The 23,302-nt window shown below is 40.5% G+C and overlaps 2 protein-coding genes across 6 annotated transcripts; one reads left to right on the top strand and one right to left on the bottom strand.

Annotated features, from left to right (window-relative positions):
• The first annotated feature begins 20 nt into the window (after nt 1-20).
• LOC137103166 (glycolipid transfer protein-like) lies at nt 21-2,870 on the top strand. Its single transcript, XM_067483223.1, has 5 exons — nt 21-530; nt 936-994; nt 1,136-1,269; nt 1,358-1,508; nt 1,792-2,870. The coding sequence occupies exons 1-5, from the start codon at nt 428-430 to the stop codon at nt 1,972-1,974; spliced, it is 630 nt and encodes a 209-aa protein (XP_067339324.1). The 5' UTR covers nt 21-427; the 3' UTR covers nt 1,975-2,870.
• A 1,197-nt stretch (nt 2,871-4,067) lies between these two features.
• LOC137103165 (protein FAM222A-like) lies at nt 4,068-23,000 on the bottom strand. Of its 5 annotated transcripts, none has more exons than XM_067483220.1 (4): nt 22,654-23,000; nt 21,896-22,156; nt 14,606-14,774; nt 4,068-6,687 (listed from the first exon to the last, which is right to left on the bottom strand). In XM_067483220.1, the coding sequence occupies exons 3-4, from the start codon at nt 14,733-14,735 to the stop codon at nt 5,288-5,290; spliced, it is 1,530 nt and encodes a 509-aa protein (XP_067339321.1). In that variant the 5' UTR covers nt 14,736-14,774; nt 21,896-22,156; nt 22,654-23,000; the 3' UTR covers nt 4,068-5,287. The 5 variants fall into 5 exon arrangements, with proteins under 5 accessions (XP_067339321.1, XP_067339322.1, XP_067339320.1 ...); XM_067483221.1 differs by having other exon boundaries at nt 14,606-14,771; XM_067483219.1 differs by lacking the exon at nt 21,896-22,156 and having other exon boundaries at nt 14,606-14,771.
• Nucleotides 23,001-23,302: the final 302 nt, after the last annotated feature.

Genomic DNA, 23,302 nt, shown 5'->3' with positions numbered 1-23,302 from the left:
GTTTAGAAATGGCCTTTAAACAATGAAAAACGTGTACACAAAAAACGAGTACGTTGAAGTATCAGTAAAAACGTTCACGTATTCACTCATTTTCCACCCCTGGTTTCAACCCTGCCATTTAACTCCGTGTACTGTGGAGCCTACCGCTGCCTCTGTGGTTGGTAACAATCCCCGCCTTAGCTATAATAAAGTATCCCTATGCCTCAACCAGCTTATTGTCATGTTTGGGCCTATGGCGTGGACATAACGCGCGTTTGTTAACTCCACCATGCAAAAGTTCTCCCACCTGCTGGAGCAGGACGATAAGTGACAGGGGCCCGGTGGCGCTTCCCCACCCATCTGACAAGAAGAGAGTTCCGGGTTCTTTCCAGCCGAGAGCGACTCGCTGCAGCTTCTGCTCTTTCGCAGTGTTTGGACCGGCAGGACCATGGCTCTTTTACTGGATAACCAATTCAAAGAGCTGCCTCCCGACAAGTCGGTGGACACAAAGTTATTCCTTGAGGCCGTTTCTCATCTCCCTCCCTTTTTTGGTGAGTATACGTCCACCTGAAGTCGATTTCACATGGAGAGTTTCTGAAACGCAGGCAGGGTTAATCATTTGCTGACCTTTTTTTTTTTTCTTCGTGACATTTTTTTGATCTGACTGTGACTTTTAAAGTTGGACGTGGCTGTTTCGCACAGATACACAAGCGGAGCTGCTGGTTCCCCGTCGGGATCAGCAGCACAGCAGCAGCCGTGTAGCCTATAGAGAAACTCTTTGTTGACCTGCTGAACACAGCACACACTGAACTCATTGTGGCTTAACTGAGACTATGCATTCACTGCATTTTCCCCTTCTGTGTGTAAAGGATGATTTGTATTCTCCTCCTCCCTCCGAGGCATTCATGTCATTTATATTTTATCGCTTTGCTCTCAAATGTCTGTTTCTCTTTTAGACTGCCTGGGATCAACAGTATTTTCAGTCATCAAATCAGACATAAACGGCAATATCACGGTAAGTATGCATCTGCCTGTGTACTTCCGGCACTCTGCTGTGTCCATGGTGTGATTTCATAATCAGTGTAAGGAATTTAAACGTGATGTATGACTGGTGCTGCTCCCTATAAGCAAACTCAACCCATATACGCCTTTTTAGAAAATAAGAGCAGTGTATATTAAGGACCCTGCAAAGTACGTGACCCTGCAGGACATCCTGGAAGCAGAGAGGGAAGCCCATGGAGCAGCATGGCCTAAAGTTGGAGCAACATTAGCTCTGATGTGGCTGAAAAGGTGAGCTCCTCTTGGCCTTACTGTATGATGCCCCCCCCCAAAAAAGCTGTTGGAAGTGAAACTGCTAAATGCTGGATCTTTCCTGCAGGGGTCTCCGTTTTATACAGATCCTGCTGCAGAGTTTGGCAGATGGAGACAGAGATGAGAACAACCCAAACCTTATTCGGGTCAATGTCACTAAAGCCTACGAGCAGGCATTGAAGAGATACCACGGCTGGATTGTTCAAAAGATTTTCAATGTAAGGAAACATGCATGTGAAAGAATATAGGCTACGGATGGCTTTTGACCTTACATCTGAACTTTTTATTGCAAAACCCCAGTTCAATATTAGCACACATGGCTGATACTTGAAGCTGTAATTTGTGATTTATTGGGGATGGATTACATTTACCATGTTTTATATGGCCACTTATATTTTTATATGTTCTAGTATTACATCTGAACTGATTTATAAAAGCTTTATTGACTTGTGCATAAGCCAACATCTAACTAACGATAATGGACATCTCTGTTTATTACAGGCAGCATTAGTGGCAGCTCCCTACAGATCAAACTTCCTTAAAGCCTTGTCAAAGGGAGAGGACGTGAACGACGAGGACTGTCTGGCAAATGTTCGTCAGTTCCTAGTTAATTACACTGCCACTGTAGATGCTATCTATGAGATGTACACAAATCTGAACGCAGAACTGGACTACACTGTTTGATGCCCCAGGGCATTACTGGACAGGAGGTGCAAGAGTGGCCTGCATCCCTAGCTTGTCTGCTATTTGTGTTTTCAGTAGGTTTTTTTATTTATATTTATTTTGTTGCAGTGTGGGATTTATTACTGATGATGTACTAGTCTTTAGTATTAAGATTATCTGAATGCCTTAAATTTAAACAATATGATGGTAGATGTCTATGTTTTGTTCAGTTTTTGTTGTTTTGTTGCAATTCCAGCAACAACCCTTATTTTGATTCAGAATTGTGTTATTGTGTGAGTTGCTGCTTCCTTTGTTAACAGCTGGCTTTCACTTTCTCCTTTAAGAGAAGAATATAAGACTGTACTTATGAGAAAACATATTTGTTACAACTTCCCCCTTAGCCTCCTGAGCCCTGGAGTTTCCTCCGCTGCCTGTAGCAATTTTAACTTTTAACATCCTATTGCCAGTTATATTTATAAATTGCAGGAATCCACATTCCCTTGGTTTAACTGAACAAACGCAATGTAAGCTCATAATTAAGTTGCCAGTAATTCTATTTCATCTCTAAAGATTCTTTTTTTTCTCAGGCTTTTGTCTGTCTATAGATTTTGGTGTGGCCGTGTTTAGTCAGGTGTGTTTGTTTGTATTGTTGTGTCACCTGTTTTGTACTGTGTTTCAAGCTGACTTAACCCTTTTCAAACATTCTTCCATATCTTCTGTATCACCTATGATCACATTTGTTAGATCAAAAACCAAAAAAAATGTGTTAAAACTCACAAGCCAGTAAAATCACACATTCAGTTCATGAATTTTACTCTAGGTGGCGACATTGAATTGGTTTTTGGTTTTCATTTTATCACATTTGTGGCGCAGCTCCTGCACAAAATGATTAAATGATGTTAATGATAAAAATCGAACCATCTATGCAATATTTCTCTATGTTAAACTCTTTAAAACAGTTTAGACATTTTTTTTATAATTGTCTTAGGAGCAGGTTTGTGTAAAGCTCTTTTCCCTCAGCAAAAAATATTTCCAAAGCTGACAAAAATGTTAATACAGTTGAGTTTGAATCCCACCCCCTTCCCCCAAACATCAGCAGTAATCCAGAGTAAAAGCCGCTCTCCTCTTCTTGTCTCCTAATCCTCCAAATCAACCAACCTCTTCCTGTGCCCAGCCTTACTTATCTGAAGCATGTCCCAGAGGCCGGACTGGCTCTGGTTCCTCTCCCAGCAGAGCCCAGCCTGAGCTAATCGTTTCTCGGTGAGAGCAAGAGAAGCATGTCTATAATCCTGTAGGTTTATCAGCAGAGCAGCCTGTCCTGTCCTTACTGATAGATGGGAGAAAAAAAATCTCCAAGCAAGGCTAGGACACAATAGGCTCAATCATTTAACACTAAGTCACTGACCTTTACCTTGGACATATTTATCTGCAATGGGCTGAATATCACCATTTTATTCCCAAGAGTGCATCTAATGTTATCTAGGTTATTTGTTTTGTAGTAGGCTCCTCACAACGAGTGTGCATTTGATGTCTGGTGATCTAAACTACATGTTACGGCATCAAATGTAGGAGGACAAATGAAGCATGCAGGCACAACCTATAGAATTAACAATTCAATAGGTCGTTAACAGCAAGCCCACTTCAGAATAATGGGTAGTGTTATATTATTGGAAATGTATCTCTAAAAAAAAAAAAGAGTATTCATTTTTCCATCCACAAATGTAAGAGAAGGTCTGTATAATTTTCCTTTACATATGTGTTTTAAAGTATTCAAAGGCTTCTGCCTTGAGCATTTGCCATCCATCTGCCATCCATCTAAACATAACTCACTGTAACAAAATTAGCACTTTCACTTTGCATCATTTATAGGGGCAGCAGTCAAATGTATTCCAGATTAAGATTGACTTACATCATATAAACCTGACATATTGCAGTGAAAAGATGGATCTTTATAAAATAAAATGTATCACTTGCCTTGCAGTAAAGACTTAAATCCATTTTCAATAAAATCAGAAAATGTCTGATATTTCCATAGCTAGTTTATCATTTATGAATGTAATAATCTTCACAGCTGCATATTCTGTGGATATTAACACATAAGACAAACTAGGTGCTGGGTTTATAAAATTTAATTTACTCAACAATCCTTATTAAGAAGAGGCCAAAAAGGGTGAGGGATTAGGATCATACATTGCAAAATGTAGTTATATCAACATAGTTCACGGAGAGCGCTCACATGTTCATATATAATAATTGCACTTTATATTATAGACAGTTTGCTATATAACTCAACAGGCCAATGTAAATTATAGTAGGCTATACAAAACCAGTGCAGACACACAAAGAATTACTCAGTCATACATCTCACACCATCAGAGATAATATAGCCCTACAAAGAACATAATGTAAATGATACAGATGGCCTGCTTGCCAGCATGGCACCCTATTATCCCCATATGATGTTTAACAGTGTCACACCCGTCTAGGAAAGAAAAAAAAAGTTCAACCTTCTTCAATTTAAAAATGTTACAAAAATTACAACGAAAAGCAAAATCTTGCTTGGCCGGATTGCCACAGTGTTGTTTTGGATTTGCGACAGTCCTAATATGCTGAGCATTAAATCATTAAGATGGTAAAATTTATATCTTTGCGTATGGCTGCACAATGAAAAAAAAATGTATTCACATTTATACGTAAATCATACAAAGGCCAGGAAATGTGCACCATACTGCAGGAGCTGGAGCTCTGCATATTTCTGTTTACACAGGACTCACTAAAAAAAGAGGCAAAAACTAAATCCACAACAAATCAGTAAACAAACTTCAGGTAGTAGTTTAAAGAATGTTCCCTCATAAACAAGAAGCTGTTTTGGGTCTAAATATACAATATATTCACACAAAAGTGACCAGAGATCCTTCTAGAATCAAGTCTTTTTTTGAAACTTACCAACGAGTACTTCATTTCAGAGGATTTAGACTTTTGAAAAGCCCTGAAGAGGAATTGCTTGCAAAATAGACAGCTGATGTTGAAATGTAATGGCAAATTCTGATTAGTGCTCAGCAACTTTTTTTTTTTTAAATGAAGAACAACAGGCATATTTGATGGTCATTTAGGATATAAAAATAAAACATTAAAAGTACATAAGATAAACCTGTATCTTAAGTCATGATTATCATTTACCTTCAGGCTCATAACACAAAGCCTTCTACAAATACAGTACATGCACAAACTAAAAAGGCATGTTTCATTCTCAAAAATGTCTAAATTGACACATTTCCACTATGTATAAAAGGTTTTTTCACTTTTGTGTCCCGTTGTTTGGCAGCACCTTGTCTTATCTGTAGACAGGGAGCTGGATGTGGGTTTGCTGGTGGTGCGCCAGTAGCTGCGGCATCCCCATGGCTTCGTACCCACGGCCCAGCATGCGCTCTTTGATGCAGGGAGGGTGGATCTCATTGATGAGGCACTCCAGAGACTGCAGGCTGCTGCTAAGTACAGCAGCGTGGCACAGGCTAGAACCAGGCAGCCTGCAACAGAGATTTTGGTCGGTGCTGTAAGCCTGGGAATGAGGAGGAAGAGGAGGGTGGAGCTGCAGCTGGTGACGCTGAGCGTGGTGGTGTTGATGGTGGTTTGCGTGAATGTGGGGGTGGGAAAGCCCCAGGTCTCTAGGCCTGGCTGCACATGTACTCGTTGCCAGCACCTGAGAAGTGTAACAGTCATTATTAGGGGTGGACACAACATTGTCCCAAAGAGGAGGAGCAAAGTATTTTCCAACAGAGAAGTCCCCGTGCACGGCAGCACAGTTCACAGAGGAGGTGTTGACTTGCTCCTGCCCGGTACCCACATGGGGAGGATGTGGCCTGTAGGAGAGCTGCGAGGAGCACGCCAAAGGGAGGCAGGTTTCAGGAGACTCTCCAACCCCGGCCTCTGCTGCTCTGTGCCCCTGAGCACTGTTACTCACGCTGTACACCCTCCCTGCTCCCTGCTGATACTGCTGAATCGGATGTTTGTGCTGCCACACTGTGTAGTCCCCTTTCTCTAAGTACCCTGCTTTGGCTATATCTGCACTCTGTGTAGGTAGTACTGCTCCTGTGACTGCCAGACTGCTCTGGGGCGGCACTCCCAGGACAAAGTCAGAGTCTGAATGTGGCACCGCAGCCACAGCCTGCAGAGAGGGGCTGGCTTTAGCCTCTCCCCCCAGCTGCAGGGTCTGGCTGTGGGGAACTCTGCTCATCTGCCTCATGAGGCTTTGAACCTCTGCCAGCTCAGTCTGGGGGGCCAGGCTTTGATCTCCGGAGGCCATCCCTGCATTAGAACACAGTGTCTCAATGGAGACATCATGAGGCTTACATGAGCTTATATGATAGGCCTTATGCCCGTGTCTGACTGTGTATCCATTATTCAGAGGATTATTATACGGTGCCACAGAGGTCTGGGTGTTTGCATGTTTAGTCCTTCTGCCCTCTGAGTTTTTCACCACACCTTTCACCACAGCAGAGGCTTTGACGATAGCCAACAAGCCCTGATAGCCTCCTGTGTATGGGTGTGAATAGGAGCTATAGCGCTGGCCTGTGGTGTCTAAGCCATTGACTGTTTTGTTAAGTTGTTTGTGTTGTGGCACCCGGACGTCAGATGGAAAGATTTTGATGGACAGTGGGGTGTTGGCGGTCTTCTGGGCAAAAGCATCCAACTCGGCAGGAGAAGGGTACCGAGAAACTATCGAGGATGTCTCGCCTGAGAAGAAAGCAAACAGACATAGGCGATTAGTCTCAAGCAGCCCAGAGATATTTAGCATTTCATGGTTTCTGTTGTTTTCCTTTTAACTTCAAGGTTTTATGGAATAATGGTACAGATTAACCTGTTTTATAAACCAAATTTGGGGGGGGGGGGGGGGGTATCACTTCCAGCACTGCTCGATCGGTGCTGAATGAAATTCATTCAGACTTTGTTCAACCCAGAATTAGTTTACTCTGGGAAAACAGAACACGGAGAGTTGCAGTGGGAGAGTAGAGGGGAGCTAATTTTCGAACATGTGGAATCAGATTTGTAGAAAAGGGTTTTTTGCAGTAAAACATTTGAAGCTTTCTTTAGAACAGGGAGAGCACATTTTATCCGAAGAATAGTTTGTAGTTAGTTTGTAATCATTTGTAGGATCACTGATGAATATTTCAGTAGGTTACACAAATGCTAAAATTCTTCCTTGCTGGTCTATATATCATTTTAGTTTTTTTCCTCAATAACTTTGAATTCAATTCGAATTCACCAGTTTTGTTCCATTTTATGCTTTTATGAACCTGAATATATTCTACTGTAAAACCCTGGAGCCTAAACTGGAGGAAAGGAAAAGGAAAAAAGGATGCAGATGGAAAATCACCAAAGAGCAATGCTAAATGAATTGTGTGTGGGAAAAGCTGACAGGACAAACTAAGATTGTATTTAAACCCTATTATTCTGGCAATTTCATAGCTGCTAAACTCAGAGCGACAAAGGAAAGGTGGAAAAGACGCCCCATTTAAAAACAATAAGTCACCTACAAGAAATGACTACCACCTTTCATTGTGACACTTTTATGGAATTCCTAACATAAAATGAAAATGTGCTCAAATTAACCTAGATCATGCTGTATGTCAGGGAGAATTCACAGTAGGCAAAGGAGCAGGGCTGTAATCTGCAGTAAAAGGGAGAAAAATAAAAACAAAACCCTTCATTTCATTTTCAATAACAAAACCAATTCCAGCCATGTAGGGGAGAGCTCACTTGTTGTTCCCATTTGAAATTGATTTGGGAGTTCATTTCATTTCAAGCCTACAGTGAGCCTCCCGACTGTGAAAATGATTCAATCTACAAGATCCATCTCATGAAAGAAATAAATTGGGTGTTTAAAATGGAGGAAAGAGGTAAGGTGGAGTGTTCAATCCATCCAGAAATCTCCCAGCGGAGCCGAAGGAACTGCACCATGGTGCTAGGAGCATGAATTAATTCTACAGAGAAATACAACAAAGAAAAACACAGCTTATTATGTATCACAGAGTAGTGCAGCTATAGGAAATTACATCTGGGATGTTGGAGAGGTGTTTGCACTGTACACAACATCAGCATGTGAGCTCTTTCTACTTCTTTTTCCCATAATCTAACTCACAGAGAAAGACGTAAGAGGAAAACCCTTCTGCAATAACAATTTCTGGCCTTTGGCTAACAGCTGAATATTCAGGACCATATATTATACGTAAAAAAGGGTTCACATCCACCTGAAACAAGCTTAGATGATGAGAGGTCAGGAGAAGATATCATAAACTACTGGATCAATACACATGAGCGTGAGCACAAGACTTGATTTCTGCCTTGAATTATATTACCAAAGATAGGTAATTTAGCCAAACAAATCAAAGGCATTTTAGCTGTTTCGTGCGCAGTAAAATGTCAGTGTTAAGCTCTACATGCTGCCATTGGCTTGCTGTTCCACAGACACTTCAAACACTTTGAATGCTAACACGTCTTCACAGGGTGCCTGATATTGTTAGTCCAGAGATTACAGCCCTGTCAGAGCCATGGAGACAACACAGCTGCATTTCCCACTGTGGCACTATGGAAACCTCATTAGCAAATAGGCCTTTCCCACTCTGCATTCACTTATTTATCATGTGAGGACCACTACTGTGTGACTATGCATTGAGAAACGTCTCCATTTAGCCCAACAAATGGATGAAACTGTGACGTTAACACTGAAATCACAGCAGCATGACGACCATTAAAGCCGTTCTAAATTACAACCAAGGGTAATTGTTTCAATCTTGAGGGCTTTAATACCAGTCAGTGGTGTTAAAATGGACTAAAAGTGAGCACCACACTTCATGTTTACCGGTCAGTAGTGGCTTTACAAAAGCATGTGGTAGCAGTACAAAAGTATATGTTGAAGTTATTCTTCAAGATATTTGCGTGTTTCACTTTCACTTAGAAAGTACCTAAAAACGTGAGGTTCATAATTACAATCTGGTGCTGTAAGATCTGACGTTTCCTGCTTAAGGTGCCAAGAGCCTACTGTGAAGTAGCTGCTGTCTCACCCAAAGTCTCAGGCAATACATTAAATAGTGAAAGTGATAACTGATGATGTGCATAAAGGATTGGTCCTGTCTTTCTCTGCAGGTATCCAAAGAAGGCATGTGCACGTTCCAAAATTAGGACAAATTTGAATAAGAAAGCTGCAAGTCCGTGCTTTTGCTGTGCATTCGGCCAATTTCAAAACAGCTGGTGTAGTTCACAACATTTGCATCAGTCGCTTCCAGCTCATTTTGGCTCCCTTTCCCTGAAAACAAGCAAGCAAACAAGTAAAAATGACTTATTTTTAGACCAGCAGTCATGTAACACCCTGTCTGCATTTCAACTGCAGCATAAAAAAAATGTGTTAGCCAGTAAATATGTTTTACCTGACAGATGAAGCTGCTTAAATTATAAAACATCTGTATACTTTTACTCAAGAAGACTTTAAAAATGAGATTATTCATGTTCTTTATGTTGCATTATTAGAGGTTGAATTTTTTTAGCAGCTAGCCAGCACAAAGACTATAATAAATGTTCTGCATATATTATAGACAAACTGAAATTGGCTAGGAGTCACATTATTTATCTTTCCACCAACCTGAGGACAACTCTGTACATTTGTGAGAGAGGAGAACTATTCATACCTCATCCCTCTAGTTTTGTGACTTCAGTAATATTAAAATAACTAATTTGAGAAGGTCATGACACGTTGGATGAATTTACAGCTCACAGACAAAATGTAACCACTTTACTGCTGTGTAATGTATGTATGTATGTATGTATGTATGTATGTATGTATGTATGGATAAATAGAGAGATAGAGAGATAGATAGATAGAGAGAGAGAGATTCACTGTGTTCACACAACAAGACTCAGTGGTGTAATAAAGGTAAGAAATGAAAACAAATATGAAGCTGTTCACATGACAACGACAAAATGGCAGCTACGTGTTGTCAGGTAAAGAATGGTAGAGAGATAATTAGCGGTCTGACCTTAAGTACTTAATCACCCTGAACCTGCAGACTGCACGCTGTTTCCCTCCTCAGCTCTGACAGAGAGAAGAGGCAGACGAAAAACAGCCACTTTTCAGAAGCAGCCCTGGCTGAAGGCATCATGCAGCACTTACACATAAAATTTTTTTGACCCCTTTTCCCCACACATGCTTTCAGACACAGATGATTGAAGTAGGCAGCATGCACTTAAAGAGACGTGTTTTTATTTTTATTTTCTTTAAAAGGAATCCACAAAAAACACACAAACATGATGCCTCCACAACCCCAGATTGATAGATTTTATAGTACTCACTTGTCAGGTGTCAGTTTTTTCTCGGTTGGACAGGGATCCTTACATTAAACATGCTGCTCAACTACTGTGGCACCATGCTGAGAGAAACTGGCACACGTTCATAGGAAACACCTAATCCTAATTTCCTGTTTCCATGCAGGAGATGTGCTTGGGAAGGAACAGTTGGGAGTCTCACTCACTAAATGGCCTCATTTATTATGTGTATTAGTGACTTAGAGATTTTAAAAATACAAGCATATTTTGTACAATGTGGTATGTATGTATGTGAATATATATATATATGCGCAATCTTTTATAGCCCAGATTGCACCCCCATTAAAAAAAAACCCACTCAGTCCTTTCTGCAACTTTAAACTGGCTAATCATTTTCCCGTGGTCACGCTTGAAGCCATTTCCCCCGAGATTAGAGCAGAGACCTCATTGTTTTGGAGCAGTTTGAGTTAATCGCTAATTTATGGGCAAAACAAGCCCCAAAGGCAGGGCTTAAAACTGGAGCTGGACAAGCTCATTGTGTTCCCAAAACCACTGCTTCCAACTCTTACGCAGACTGAGGGCCAACATAAGGAAACGGTTAGTGATGGCCACTAGATACGATTCCCACACAAAATAAAACTACAATTCATATATTACTCCTTGTTAATATCCATATATGTTGGTAAAAATCCCACAAGTGTTCTGAGGGCTTTTTGTGAACACTTTTGTGAGATAACATGTTGACTGAGCATCAGATCCTCAGCAGGAACACGACACTGGGAACAGGCAGTTAATTACAGAACAGTGCTTCTCAGCAGGCATAAATACTTGTTTACCACACCAATAATCCCCATATTTTAAATACTCTGGCCTACCTTAATACCCAGGGACTGAGCTCAGCACAATCACGCCTTTAAAACCTATGTCTCTGTTACCATGACAACCTCGTCTATGCACCCAATAAGCCCAGTCATTAGGACCATGTAATTAATTGGCCCTGCCTTCATTCATCTGTTTGACACAAGCTTCTGCAACTGACTATCTGCTGGTTAGACAGAGCAATATCAGCTAAACTAGCAGCTGCTTCTTTCTCCCAACTCAGGCTGCAAATAATTATTAACGTTAGCGGTGTACATTTATTTTGTATCACTTAGACCTATATTAGTCGGGGCGATGGTTTAATTCAGCTGTATTTCATTTGATTGATTCAATGTTCAGTCGGACAAACACCCACAGGGCATAGAAATGTCAAAACCAACACAGATACACACGGTCACCACAAGATCAATGATTTCTATAACACTGATAGAGTCGCCAAGAGCAATTTCTGAAGTTCATAAGTCATTCATTTTCTTTAGAAAATGTTAATTATCTCTTTCATAAAAATATTTTGTTTATCACACTATAAGGTGAGAAGTCAATCATCACTCAAATGTGCATTTCAGCTAGAAATATTTGATTCTGCTGAGAACATTGAATCTCCTTATACACCTGGTCTACCTGTTCTCCTTAATACTACTAAATATTACTAAATGTTTGACAGCACGTAACACAGCTAATGTTTTCACTCTGTGATTTCTGGTAGTGGAGAGGTAGCACAGTGGGGTTTATTACGGTTGTTTGCTGCTAGTAGAAATTGACTACTGAACAAATGTGTTTGTAAAATCAAAACAATGTGCCAAGGAAAGCTGAATGCTGATTATCTGGTTTCTCCCTTTTTCACATTAGTTATTTGACTCGATGTTGATTAATCATCTGGTGTCATCACCAGTAAGGTGCTATATCAGCAAGTTTGTCTTAGGATTTACTGAATATTTGTCTCTCGGGAGGTTAAAAGAAAGTTGCCAGCTAATGTCTCTGTGTGGATTACTTAACCTAACCACCAAGAAGGCCTTAAAATAGAGATGAAGTGGAAAAAGTAGACAAATACAGACACTCATTCACTGCATTTTCACATGCCTCCCTGTTTTCATGTCGGCAATCTCTACATGAAGGGTGCTCACGGAACAGAGTAACCTCCGGGTTGAACACTTAGTCATGTGTGCTCGAGGAAGCTCTGGCCAATACTCCTTTGCACCAGTGTCACTCCTCATTTGTTTTTGTGCCGCTTGGCCCAGCTTGGGCAAGTTTTCCTATAAAAGCCATCCCAAGCACAGGCCAGCAGCGTGGGAAAAAAACATTTTCAGCCCCTGCTTTCAAGCCGAGATAGCGGAGAAGAGCACAGCGCTCATTCACTCTCATCACATAATTCCTAACACTCGTTTCTCAGAAATTGTTCACATGGGTTTGTGTGGCTGAAAGCTTTCATGTACTGTGCCTTCTCTTTATTGATAGCTAAAAATGGAAATGGCTTTCAAAAGCGCAGCAGCGACCAAAGACTGTCCGTATTTAACTTGATCCAACAACGACTCATTTAATGAAAAAGCCTGGGCCACACAGACTGAGCTCCCATCAGCAGTCTATTCCCTGTGGTGGCGGTGCTTGAAATGTCAGCCTTGAGCTTGAGGGTGCTGCACTACACACAGTCGCAGCACATAAAACTCAAGGGGGGAGGGGGGTGCAGGTAAACAGGATGAGAAATGCACCCCTGGTTCTGCCTGAGGCAAACTAGGCCCTTCTGTTCCAGCGTTTAGCAGACAAGTTCTCCACTGATTCTCAATTAATATTTAATAACAAAAAACACAAAGAGGAAATTCAGCTGTAAAGAGACATGGGCAATGAGGAGATAGAGCAAAGAGGGAAGGAATTATAGTATTTAGCTTTGAAAATACAAGTCTAAACACAATGCAGTCACTACCCACCCTTTTTTCAAATTTCCACACAGTCTGTCAAACCACCACACAAGTGTTTTTACTCATTTAAGTGTGTGTGTGTGTGTGTGGTTATACGTTGACTTGATTTATGTCTCCCTAACTTTCCTGTTAGTCTTACTGTACATGCTAAATTATAACAACATTTATGGACTTTGCTGACCTCAAAAAAACCAAAACAAAAAACACCTCAGTGTGGCTGCACCCAACTTCAACCTGAGAAAAAAAATGGAAATATCCCGAATGTAATACTTATTCAAATATAGTTAGATGGTCATTAAGTATGTAAATAATAGTAACAATATTTAAATTGTGACTACGTAATAAATGAAACCTTTATTATGACTTGTGTTGTGGTACAGTGCATGACAACTGAATAATGATAGCATATATTAAAATGCACAGGCACATGCAAATGAACGAAACATTTACTGGTGATGTGATCAGTCAGATAAGATAATCCTGCCAGCTGTGCAGACAAAGGATGGCATATATCATGTAGGCTAAACTAACACTGATAGTCAAATGATGGTGATTCTCTCAGAGACAAATCTGCATATACACATCGTTACTGGTCATTATTTGCATGCGCTTTCTTCTTTCTGTGAGACCACAGTCAGAGCTGCACTGTTTCTTTAATTTATAACAATCCCTGTTAGCATCTGCAGCACCACAGCTACTGGAGTACATGGGTCCAAATAAAACACATGCTTAAAATAATAACAGCTTTTTAAAAAGTAACACCTTGAACCAACAAGGTGGACCACAACTTCAATATACACCCAGCTGAACAGATTAAACTAAGTAGGTATAGATCAGCCCCCAAACAGACCCAACAAAGTATTATAGGGCATCAGCATTTTTTCAGCAATTGAGAAACGGAAACTACAGCAGAATAACTTCATTGTAGCATGGTGATCCTGGTGATCTCATTATAAGAACCTAGACTGTCCAGGGAGAGGACGACTATGCAGTTTTCAGAATAACCTACATAAAGAAAGCAGCATCAGACCAAGCTCTGCAGACATGTCACATCTAATGAATGAATTGAAAGAAATCGAATCACAAATGTCATTCCAGGTTTGTCCTAGAGGTACTCACTGAACCTTTCAACAAATGCAGTATAATCAGTCAATATAAAGGTCAGACAACACTGACAAGGAGCACTTTCTGCACAAAATGTGAACATCATTAGTTACCCTGTATGGAAGAGCTGATTAACTCTGTAATTTCAGAGTCCACTTTGACCTGCATGCATTTGCACTGCAGGAGGAGCCTGATTAGTAACCCATTTAAGAGGCAACATCATCAGGAGGCCCATTATTTTAATTCAAGCAGTTTCACGGCAGCTGAGATCTCGGCACACTGCTAAACCTGAACATGAGCTTTTCAATGTCAAGCTGCACATGACTGATTAAAAAGTAACTCAGGAACGTGACCAAGAGGATCCTACTAGTTACTACACTAACAGTTTTTAATTTTGTAAATAATTGTTCTACTGGTTGTTGCTTGCGAATGTCCTTTACCTTTGTGGGTGCATGGCTGCAGGGGTGGTACTGGCAGCAGTAACAGTGGTGGTGGAACATCGAGGCTTTTGGGTGTGCAGGCCAGATGCTGCGACGAGAGGTTCTGCCGTCTCTGGATACAGGCCAGCATGATATTTCACTAGGGCTGCACACAGCCAGGATAAACCTGCTAGGAAAGATTTAAAAAAAAGAGAGAGAGAGAGAGAGAGAGAGAGAGAGAGAGAGAGAGAGAGAGAGAGAGAGAGAGAGAGAGAGAGAGAGAGAGAACAGGTTTTCACTCTATAGCCAACACTTTTTAACACCAACTAAAATGCTGATTGAATAGGATTAAAAGACAGCTGTGCTTTGATTTAAATGCCAAGTCAGTAGGCTCCATTCTGTGGGGAAGATCAATGTCTTTATGAAATTTCATGGCAATCAATCCAACAGTTGCTTAGATATTTCAGTCTGGACCACAGTGATGGATGGAGTGAGATCAACATTGGCATCCAGCAACGCCATTAGCATGGCTCACAGTCCTTGAACCCTCACTAGAGATTAATTGCTCTTCCATCAGTTCTCATGTCTTTTGGTTCTAAACTTTGTGTGTGTGATTTGATGATCACAGGAAAAAGCAGATGCCAATGTTAAATTTGGAGAAGCATCAAACAAGCAATTTGTTTTACTCAGTCACTCCTCTTAAAAAGCATCTTTCCCACACTACTTTAGTAACTTAAAAATATCTAAAACTCTGCAACCACTTGGGTACTTTTACCATATTATAAGGCTGTATCTCCTCATTAACCTCTGAGACTGTGCATTGAGAAAGTAATACTCCATCCCCTCATTCTGCTTAGTTGTTATGATGGCTCTTTCCTGTTATCAACTTTGGTCTGTCTGTTGCAATCACTCAGATCATTTGCAAGGCCTCCTGTAGTCTCAGTCGGTGTGTTTTAATTTGTATCTAGCTCTGGAGCCTGGGCTTCCTGTTCTATAAAATTATCACTGTATTGATCAGCAGATACAACAGCTCACTCCCTAAAATAGACTGTGCTGTTTGCAGAATGAAGTATTGTCGGTGCAAATGAGAGGCTATGTCTGGGGGGGGGCTTGCCTGATCATTCAGGGAAAAAAAGAAGAGGAAAAAAACAGTCAGGTATTGAGGGAATATTTCAGTGATCATCGTATCTGACATTCTCTTTGATTATCTTAAAGAGTCAGCAAATCTGAATGCTAGCACTGCCAAAATAAAGAACCAAGGGAAACTGCAAAATACCTCTGATATTTCTTACTAAGGTGTCTTCTAGACACACAACTGCAGCCAATGCAAAATGTCACCAATATATAGACTGTTCATAGATCATAAAACTAAAACAGAAGGAAAGTTACTGTTTCTTCATTATAATGTAGTTGTTCCCCACAAAGATAATATAAGCCAGCAGCATACGTTTGACAGATTACTTCTTTTTCTTGTTCGTTTCTAAAGTTCTTTTTGATTTTAGCTTTCATTTCTCGCTCAGGGTCCAGAAGGCAGCAAAAGCAAGTCAGCCAGTGAACAGGGTGTTCAGTGACAAGCTGCAGCAACATGATTACCTTCACCTCAAAAAGGAAGAAGAGACAAGAGTGGCTTTCATTTTACTCGGGTGCCAACCAAAAGATTCCCTCACTCATCCCTTCCTAGTGTACCAGCTCCCCTCCTCTGCTCAACATCTGTCCCTTGGTGAAAAGCCCACTTCAAGCTGCTCAGTGCAACCTGTCTCATCTGAGCACACACATCTGAAGAGCTAAAAGCTTTAGTATGGCCAGATTCCATTTTGAAAATAATCACAATTTCACAACAACCCTTCCATTTGTCAAGAGGGCGGTGCTGAAAATGCAGAAAAGAAAAAAAAAAAAAACACTAAAGAGAAAAATGTATCCCCTCACTAGAAGAAAATAAGAGATGAATTGGAATACCTTCCATTACTCCTATAATTTGCAGATGGAAGAAAATACACCAAGGATGGCATAATAATTCAAAAGAGAAGCTGCCAATGGCTTAAAAGGAGAAAGAAAGCACCAGAGAAATTGAGCTAGATATGATTCATAATGTGCAAGTAATGATGGTTACTTTCATCTTGCTATCTAAATTTTAAATTCAAAGAGATTTTTTATGAAAATTTAAGTTTAAAAATCACCTTTGTAGTTTTGAGACCCGAATACAGAATGACCCCCCCAATGAAAAAGAGATAAGAGATGAAAGTCTTCCCAAAATGCATGATATTATCTGAGCTAAATTCTCAAAGTATCAATTCTCCAATGCTACATTAACCCCCCCACCCCCAAAAAAGGTGCCTTGCACTCACAATCTTGCAATAGGGACTGAAATAATACAGCAATTACGTATGTGAGATAACTGCAAAGTAATAGTCAGCAATCTTAAAAATAGCCATCATTAACATAGTCCAACTCAACCTTCACAAATAAGGTCAAGGATCTTTGTCATTAACATAATGGTCAGTGTTACTCCCTTTCCAAGGCAGTTTTCTTCAATCGGCTTTCCAATCAGCAGCTAATCTGCCTTTGTGCAATTAATTTCTTCAAGGACGTCTCTGACATGCATAATAAGAAAAAGACCAGAAAGTTTAAGCTGCAAGGACGTCTAATCCTTGCCACTCCCACGAAATCCATGCAGCTGATAAGCAGCATGATGTGGTCCACTGAGGGCATGCCAGGCAGATAAAGTCCTTGTGCTTTGCAGTCCATATGACTGTCCCCCATGGTTTTCTGATAAGCGTGTTTTCGGAGACAACTTTATTTTTCAAGCCTATTCCCTCATCGCTGACAGGATGCAAAATGCCTCATTTTCCAATGCGTCGTCCGTCCTGGGATCCGAAAAAGGCACTTTGTGAGAAGATAAGGTCAACTGAAGTGCCACGAGGAAAGTGATGGAGAGACTTTACCAATGCTAATTTAGTGTAACAGGCACAAGAGCTGATGCCTTTAATATTAACTGAGCTCTAAAAGTGTCAGTTCAATGAAAAATATATAATGTTCTTGAAACAACGACTGAGGTATTGTTTTCTAAATGGCACTATTCATATTTATGCTGCAGTATGAAACTTGGCCTAATCACATCGAGAGAATAAAGTATGGATGATAAAATAAATTACACCACTGTGTGAAATTTTTTAAAAACATTTTACATGTTGAGATATACAAAGCAGAAGCACAAGAGCATTCACCAAAGCAGGGACAAATGCTAAAATATACAGGGACTCAGACAAAAGCATCTGTCTGACCTTCTGGAGTCTTTTATGACATCACAAAGCATCAACGGTCAGAGCTAAGATAGAAGAGAGCCTCCCTCACAACAAACATGAAATGCACAGAAAAAAAGGGAAACACTGGTTCTGAAAATACCCCCTCACCCTGCCATCTCTCGCTCTCTCTCTCTCACACACACACACACAAATACACACAAACCTCCCTATCTGGACTATCTCAGTTCCTGTTAGCAGCTCTCAGAATCCTCAGTTAATAATTAGATGATAATGAAAAAGGTTTAAGACGAGCAGCCTTTTTACTCTCAGGGTGGATTAGCATGTGAGTGCTATGCTAATGTTTTTCGTTTCTTCCACTCAGAAACTGCTCACCAGCAAAGGGTAAAGAGCACAAAAGCAAAAAATAAAAAATAAAATGGTTAATTTATGGAGAAATAACAAATATCAACTGGTTATTATAGAACAAAGAAAGAAGTGACTCTCTTTGAGTGACATGGACCATGAATAACAATCCTCTTACTGTATAATTAATTGTATATTATATGTGGCTTTTTAAATGTAGGCCCTGCAAGAACCTGTATAAGTAATGGAGACCAGACAAAAAGTCTGACATACAGGCAGAATTAGACAGTAGTGCCGCTACAGCTGCTGGATTCATCTTTATACACCTCTCCACACCACACACACACAGACCCACGATCCCAACCCCCTCATACATTTTTATTAGAATCTATTACTTCTGGATTAGCCGATAAGAAGTGGCCTGGTTAAATTCTATAATAGTTTGCATAATTGGTATCAGAGCAGCATGTAAGAGAGACCTAGATTTCTCTCCTCTCCTTCTCTGTAGAAAAAGAAAAAAAGACACAAAGGTTCACATAAAGGATAACCAAACAACCCAGAGCCACTTTGCTCCGTGCTGCAAGAACACTCGAGGCCTGAGGCTCCTAACAATGAGACTCATTTCCATTGAGAATAGCTCCTGTAAAAAGGTACAGTACTACAACTGTGTTCAAAAGCTTTTCCTATGCAACTTTTGCCCAGGCACAACATTTATGTAAAAACAATCACTGGACAATATTTAGACATATGTCCAGAGCAGTCAGTTAGATGTAATTCATGCAACATGAAAACAACATTTACATTTTCTCATTACAGTTTCTCTCATGCAAAATTCCATACACTATGAGGTTAAGCGCATGAAAGTCTGATAGGGCTTGTAATTACTTTACCTCTTCAATAACATTCATCCGCTGACATTTTTAAAACTGCATCTCCACTACAGCATCTACACAGACTACTGCATTTACAAATCAAAAAGAAATGAGTATTGATATTAAACTCACTATGTTTGCCTCATTTTCACTGCAGTGTGTAAATTGCATTTTACCCCTTCACATTGACCCTATGTTGCTTTTCCATTAACAGGAAGACATTATCTAATACGTTTTGATGTGTTTGATGTACAGAGCATTATATGAGCTGTATTGTAAAGTATTATGAAATCTACATAATTGACTGACATTGTACAGCGTTATCTGTAAAAATACAAACAAACTAGATCTTACCAATGAAAAAATGTATTTAATAAGTGAATAAATCGAACAAGAAGTCACAACAGACAGGAAGACTTTCAACTACCTGCAGAGAAACACTGGAGTCGCAAAAAAGCGTGTGACAACATTTTCCTCTCTATCCATTTACTCCCACCACCTAACGGTGAAAAAAAAATCATCACCTCCATTGGTAATGTTCTCAAACAGCATTTTAGTGGCTTTTAACAGCTAACACTGCAGCAACAAATGGCTGAAATGAATGACACTCCACCTCACTGGGATCAGGGTTTGCACCATTAACTTCAGCACTAGCAGCTACTGTCAGCAAGAAGGATTTGCTAGTGAGGTTTACAGTTTTGACAATCATTTACTTTGGCATTAATATAGGCCTTTGGTGTGAGCCAGTTGTTCAAAACGATATGATGATTAACGTAATATATCATTATTATATGCATAACTATACGGTATGAGCACAGTATTTGGCATTTTGTGTTTGAGTGTTTCACTGTCACTTTAAGAAATGACCGTCTAAAATACATAAAAGAGAGAAAAGGTTGTACTGCATTCGTTCAAACAGTAATTCTGACTTTCTTGTTTTAGTACGTATGCTGAGCACAAATGTAGCTAGTACTCTGCACAAAGCAGTACAATTAATTCTTATCTTTAAAAGCAGCCTTGGTAGGGAGTAGAAAGCCTTGTACTGACCCAAATCTGCCCTTGCAAGCAGACGGTGCCAAAGAAAAAAAAGAAACACCCAACATGGGGTAAAGTCTGGCCACTGCCAAGGTAGCATTAGAGGGTAAATAGACCCTTATCTTATTCTTATCCCAGTATGCACACTGAAGCACACTGTCAAAGAGCTATGAGTCTGCTGTCCAGCCTTTAGAAAACCTTGACATCTAAGATAAGAGATGGTCAAAGAGGGAGCTGAAGGTTTTGCGGAAAGATAACTTCGCTTTCAAAAGGAACAAACTAGGGTTTAAGTTTGATGTTGGCAGCTGTCAGTCAGCTTATGAACAGGCAGACTAATTTTCAGTCTTCCAATTGAAACAAATCATTAAAAAAACATAGCGAAACTGCTGCTTGTGTGACTGTTATGGAGATAAATAATGATAAGCTATCTGTAGGAAAAAATATTTTTGAAAAAGAGGGAACTTTGATCTCTGGCTAACTTAAGATATTATCATCTCACTTCTTTTAGATTGAGGGCAAATGATGATGCATCAGCTGCTGTTTGGCACAGTTAATCATTAATTTCAAATAATCACAGAGCACAATGATGTAGACAAAATGAGCATTAGTTGGTTTCCTGTCCCCTTCCAACGACCTCTGAGGCCCAGCCCTTAACCTTCCACCCTTAACCCCCATCTCACTACTGCTTCATCCTGTTAGAATAAAAAGACCAATTAGACAGATTTCAAAAGATGACAGGCTGCTTGTAATTACACATGACATCTATTAGGAGATAAGAAGGTGATTACAAAGGGTGCACAGGGAAAATTGCTAAGCAACTGAACCCTTGACATTATGCCCGTAAGACGGGAAAAGAAGTTGCATGAATATATGTATATATTCAAAGTTATTTTGCATCAGCTTATCTTTTGTTTCCCAACTAAACAAAGAAAACTCACTGTACCTTTAACAAGCCTCAAATGTGAAGCGTTTAAGGCTTGTTAGAGCAAAGACATGACCTTAATCAGACGGTGTACTGGCCTGGGTAATAATAATCCAAGAAAAGGTCATTCTCACAATGAGATGGTGAAACGTTTGCTCCATTCACTAATCCAGAAGGCCCAGAGATTGAGTGAGCCTGGGGAAACTTCACCATAAATCCGAGCTCAGCTCCGCTCCTAAATAAGCAAAGGGAAGAAGCGGGCAAATGACAAATCCTTTCTCTTCACTGAATTGGAATTACTACTGGGTTGTGATGTGAGATCAGAGGGAAAGCCCCAATGGGATACCTGCACTGAATGCTCATGATCTGATGCAAGTTCAGGCCCTGGCAAAGACCATTTCAAGGAAACAACCAAAACATATTTGTCATCACATAATTATTACTAGGAACATCTAACAGCCAGATGCTAAAGCAGAAGCAGCATCTAAATGTTATGATGTGTAACCATGCAGCCCTAAACACCCCCGGGTAAAAGTAAATTTAGAATTTAAACTGTTAGAAACAGATTTACAGATTCAATGTCAAACAAATATACTATAATGAAAACTGACTAAATCACTAACATATTTTGTGAAAAAGTGGTAAAACCACATGACACAACTTTAATGTTTTCCTTTTATGTTCATAAGAAAATCACAAGACAGATATTCTCATTCCTGACTGTGACATGTCTAAAAATAATAATGATAATAATAAAATAAACCCAGAGTAAAACCTTTTTCTTCTCTGCCTTTGGTCGAGGCTGTGACCTCCCATCTCTCTGGGCAATAAAGGATCCAACACAAGCAGCAAAAGCATGCAGGGTAAAATTTCACACCTGGCCAATAATCTATAGGCCCCTCCGCTGGGGCTAACCTTCAACCTCGGCTGCCACCGGTGCAGTGAGGTGCGATGATCCCACCTCCGGCTTGTAGACAATAGAGATGGAAACCTTCAGAGGCAGCCCCGAATGACCGATAATATACTTCAAAGCACTTCCCGCATCCACTGAGATGTTGACATATAAAGCGTCTTTCAGTGCAGCCAAAACCGTCAAGCAGCAGGCAGATGAGCCTAAAAAGCGCTTTGACTCACAACACTTTTGAAAGAAGAGGGGAAAAAACATTTAGAAACTACATATAATATTTCTTGTCCATAGCATAAAAACTATTTGGACTAATATTATTTCAGGGAATAGTCTGCCACTAATCTTTTATTCTATATAGAGAATATAAATGCTATAGCGGGACTCGGTCCATATAAATACACATTTACCAACAGCAGGACATTGATATATAGTAAGGGCGAGTCGCTCGTATCCATTAGTGCGCACTGGGCATCTTTCACCACTTCAGCGCTGTCGACCTGAAATCAATGCAGCGCGATTTCTGACGTCGTGCATTCATGCGTCTTTGCGTCTTTTTCTTACCGTCTTACTGTCATGAAGTCAGCAAAGCTATCATTAGTGTCAGTTTGTACCCACTAATGTCAGAGCAAACAGAACACTTTGAGACGCGCTGAGAATCACGTTCAACGAGCCCACACAGTATCACCTTAACATTATGTCTGATATAAGAAACATAATCGATGTCTTACAGAGTTTCCTCTTATCATAAGGCTTGTTTATCTTTGGTTAGCCACGGCTGATTGGTTGTTCTCCTGCTGGGAAGGCGTATTTCCTCTGCAAATACAATCTCGCCACTGATTTCGCGATGCGCACTGGAAACCTCCAGAGAAATATCCATTGATGAAGTTGGCTCCATTAACTGTACTTCCGTGACATATTCACACAGTCGTGCGCGTTATTATTTCACCGATCGTGTTTCCCGTGCAGCCTCTTGTGTCTCATCTCTGCAGCGGACCAAGCTGTGTGTTTGAGTGTGTGTGTGTTTGCCACAGAGAGCGATGTCGGAATGAAAATGAGAGTCCTCTGCGCTGTTGAAACCGGCTCCGGGCCAATCAATCAGGGCTGTGTTTGAATATCTCCGTGGCTCGGCCAATCGTATGTTAGAGAAGGCGGCCGCTGCCGTGATGCCAAACCCGTCAAAGTAAGCACGTTGCTGTTTCGCGGAAAATTTTAAAGGAGAAGGACGTCAGATATATGGGCTCAACGCCAGAGCAGGTGTCTGGGCTTTCTTGATTCCCGCACGTCTGATCGATCAGGAGAGACATCGGCCTTGGAGAAGAGCCGGTGGCCCTAAGTAAGAGCAGGTGTTCAAGAGAGAAGCTGGAAGAAAACATGCAT

This window comes from Channa argus, chromosome 18 (genome assembly GCF_033026475.1).
Source record: "Channa argus isolate prfri chromosome 18, Channa argus male v1.0, whole genome shotgun sequence".
NCBI classification, from domain to species: Eukaryota; Metazoa; Chordata; class Actinopteri; order Anabantiformes; family Channidae; genus Channa; species Channa argus.
Note: the sequence above shows the minus strand (reverse complement) of the source record. Positions and strands in the feature narration are given on the sequence as shown.

What these genes read in the sequence shown, in the direction of transcription:
- LOC137103166 (XM_067483223.1), top strand. Translation starts at nt 428, where the DNA reads ATGGCTCTTTTACTGGATAACCAATTCAAAGAGCTGCCTCCCGACAAG. An exon ending in ACATAAACGGCAATATCACG is followed by an intron (nt 995 to 1,135) that starts GTAAGTATGCAT and finishes ACGCCTTTTTAG; the next exon opens with AAAATAAGAGCAGTGTATAT. An exon ending in GCTCTGATGTGGCTGAAAAG is followed by an intron (nt 1,270 to 1,357) that starts GTGAGCTCCTCT and finishes TCTTTCCTGCAG; the next exon opens with GGGTCTCCGTTTTATACAGA.
- LOC137103165 (XM_067483220.1), bottom strand. Translation starts at nt 14,735, where the DNA reads ATGCTGGCCTGTATCCAGAGACGGCAGAACCTCTCGTCGCAGCATCTG. An exon ending in GCAGCCATGCACCCACAAAG is followed by an intron (nt 6,688 to 14,605) that starts GTAAAGGACATT and finishes CTTTCTTCTCAG; the next exon opens with GCGAGACATCCTCGATAGTT.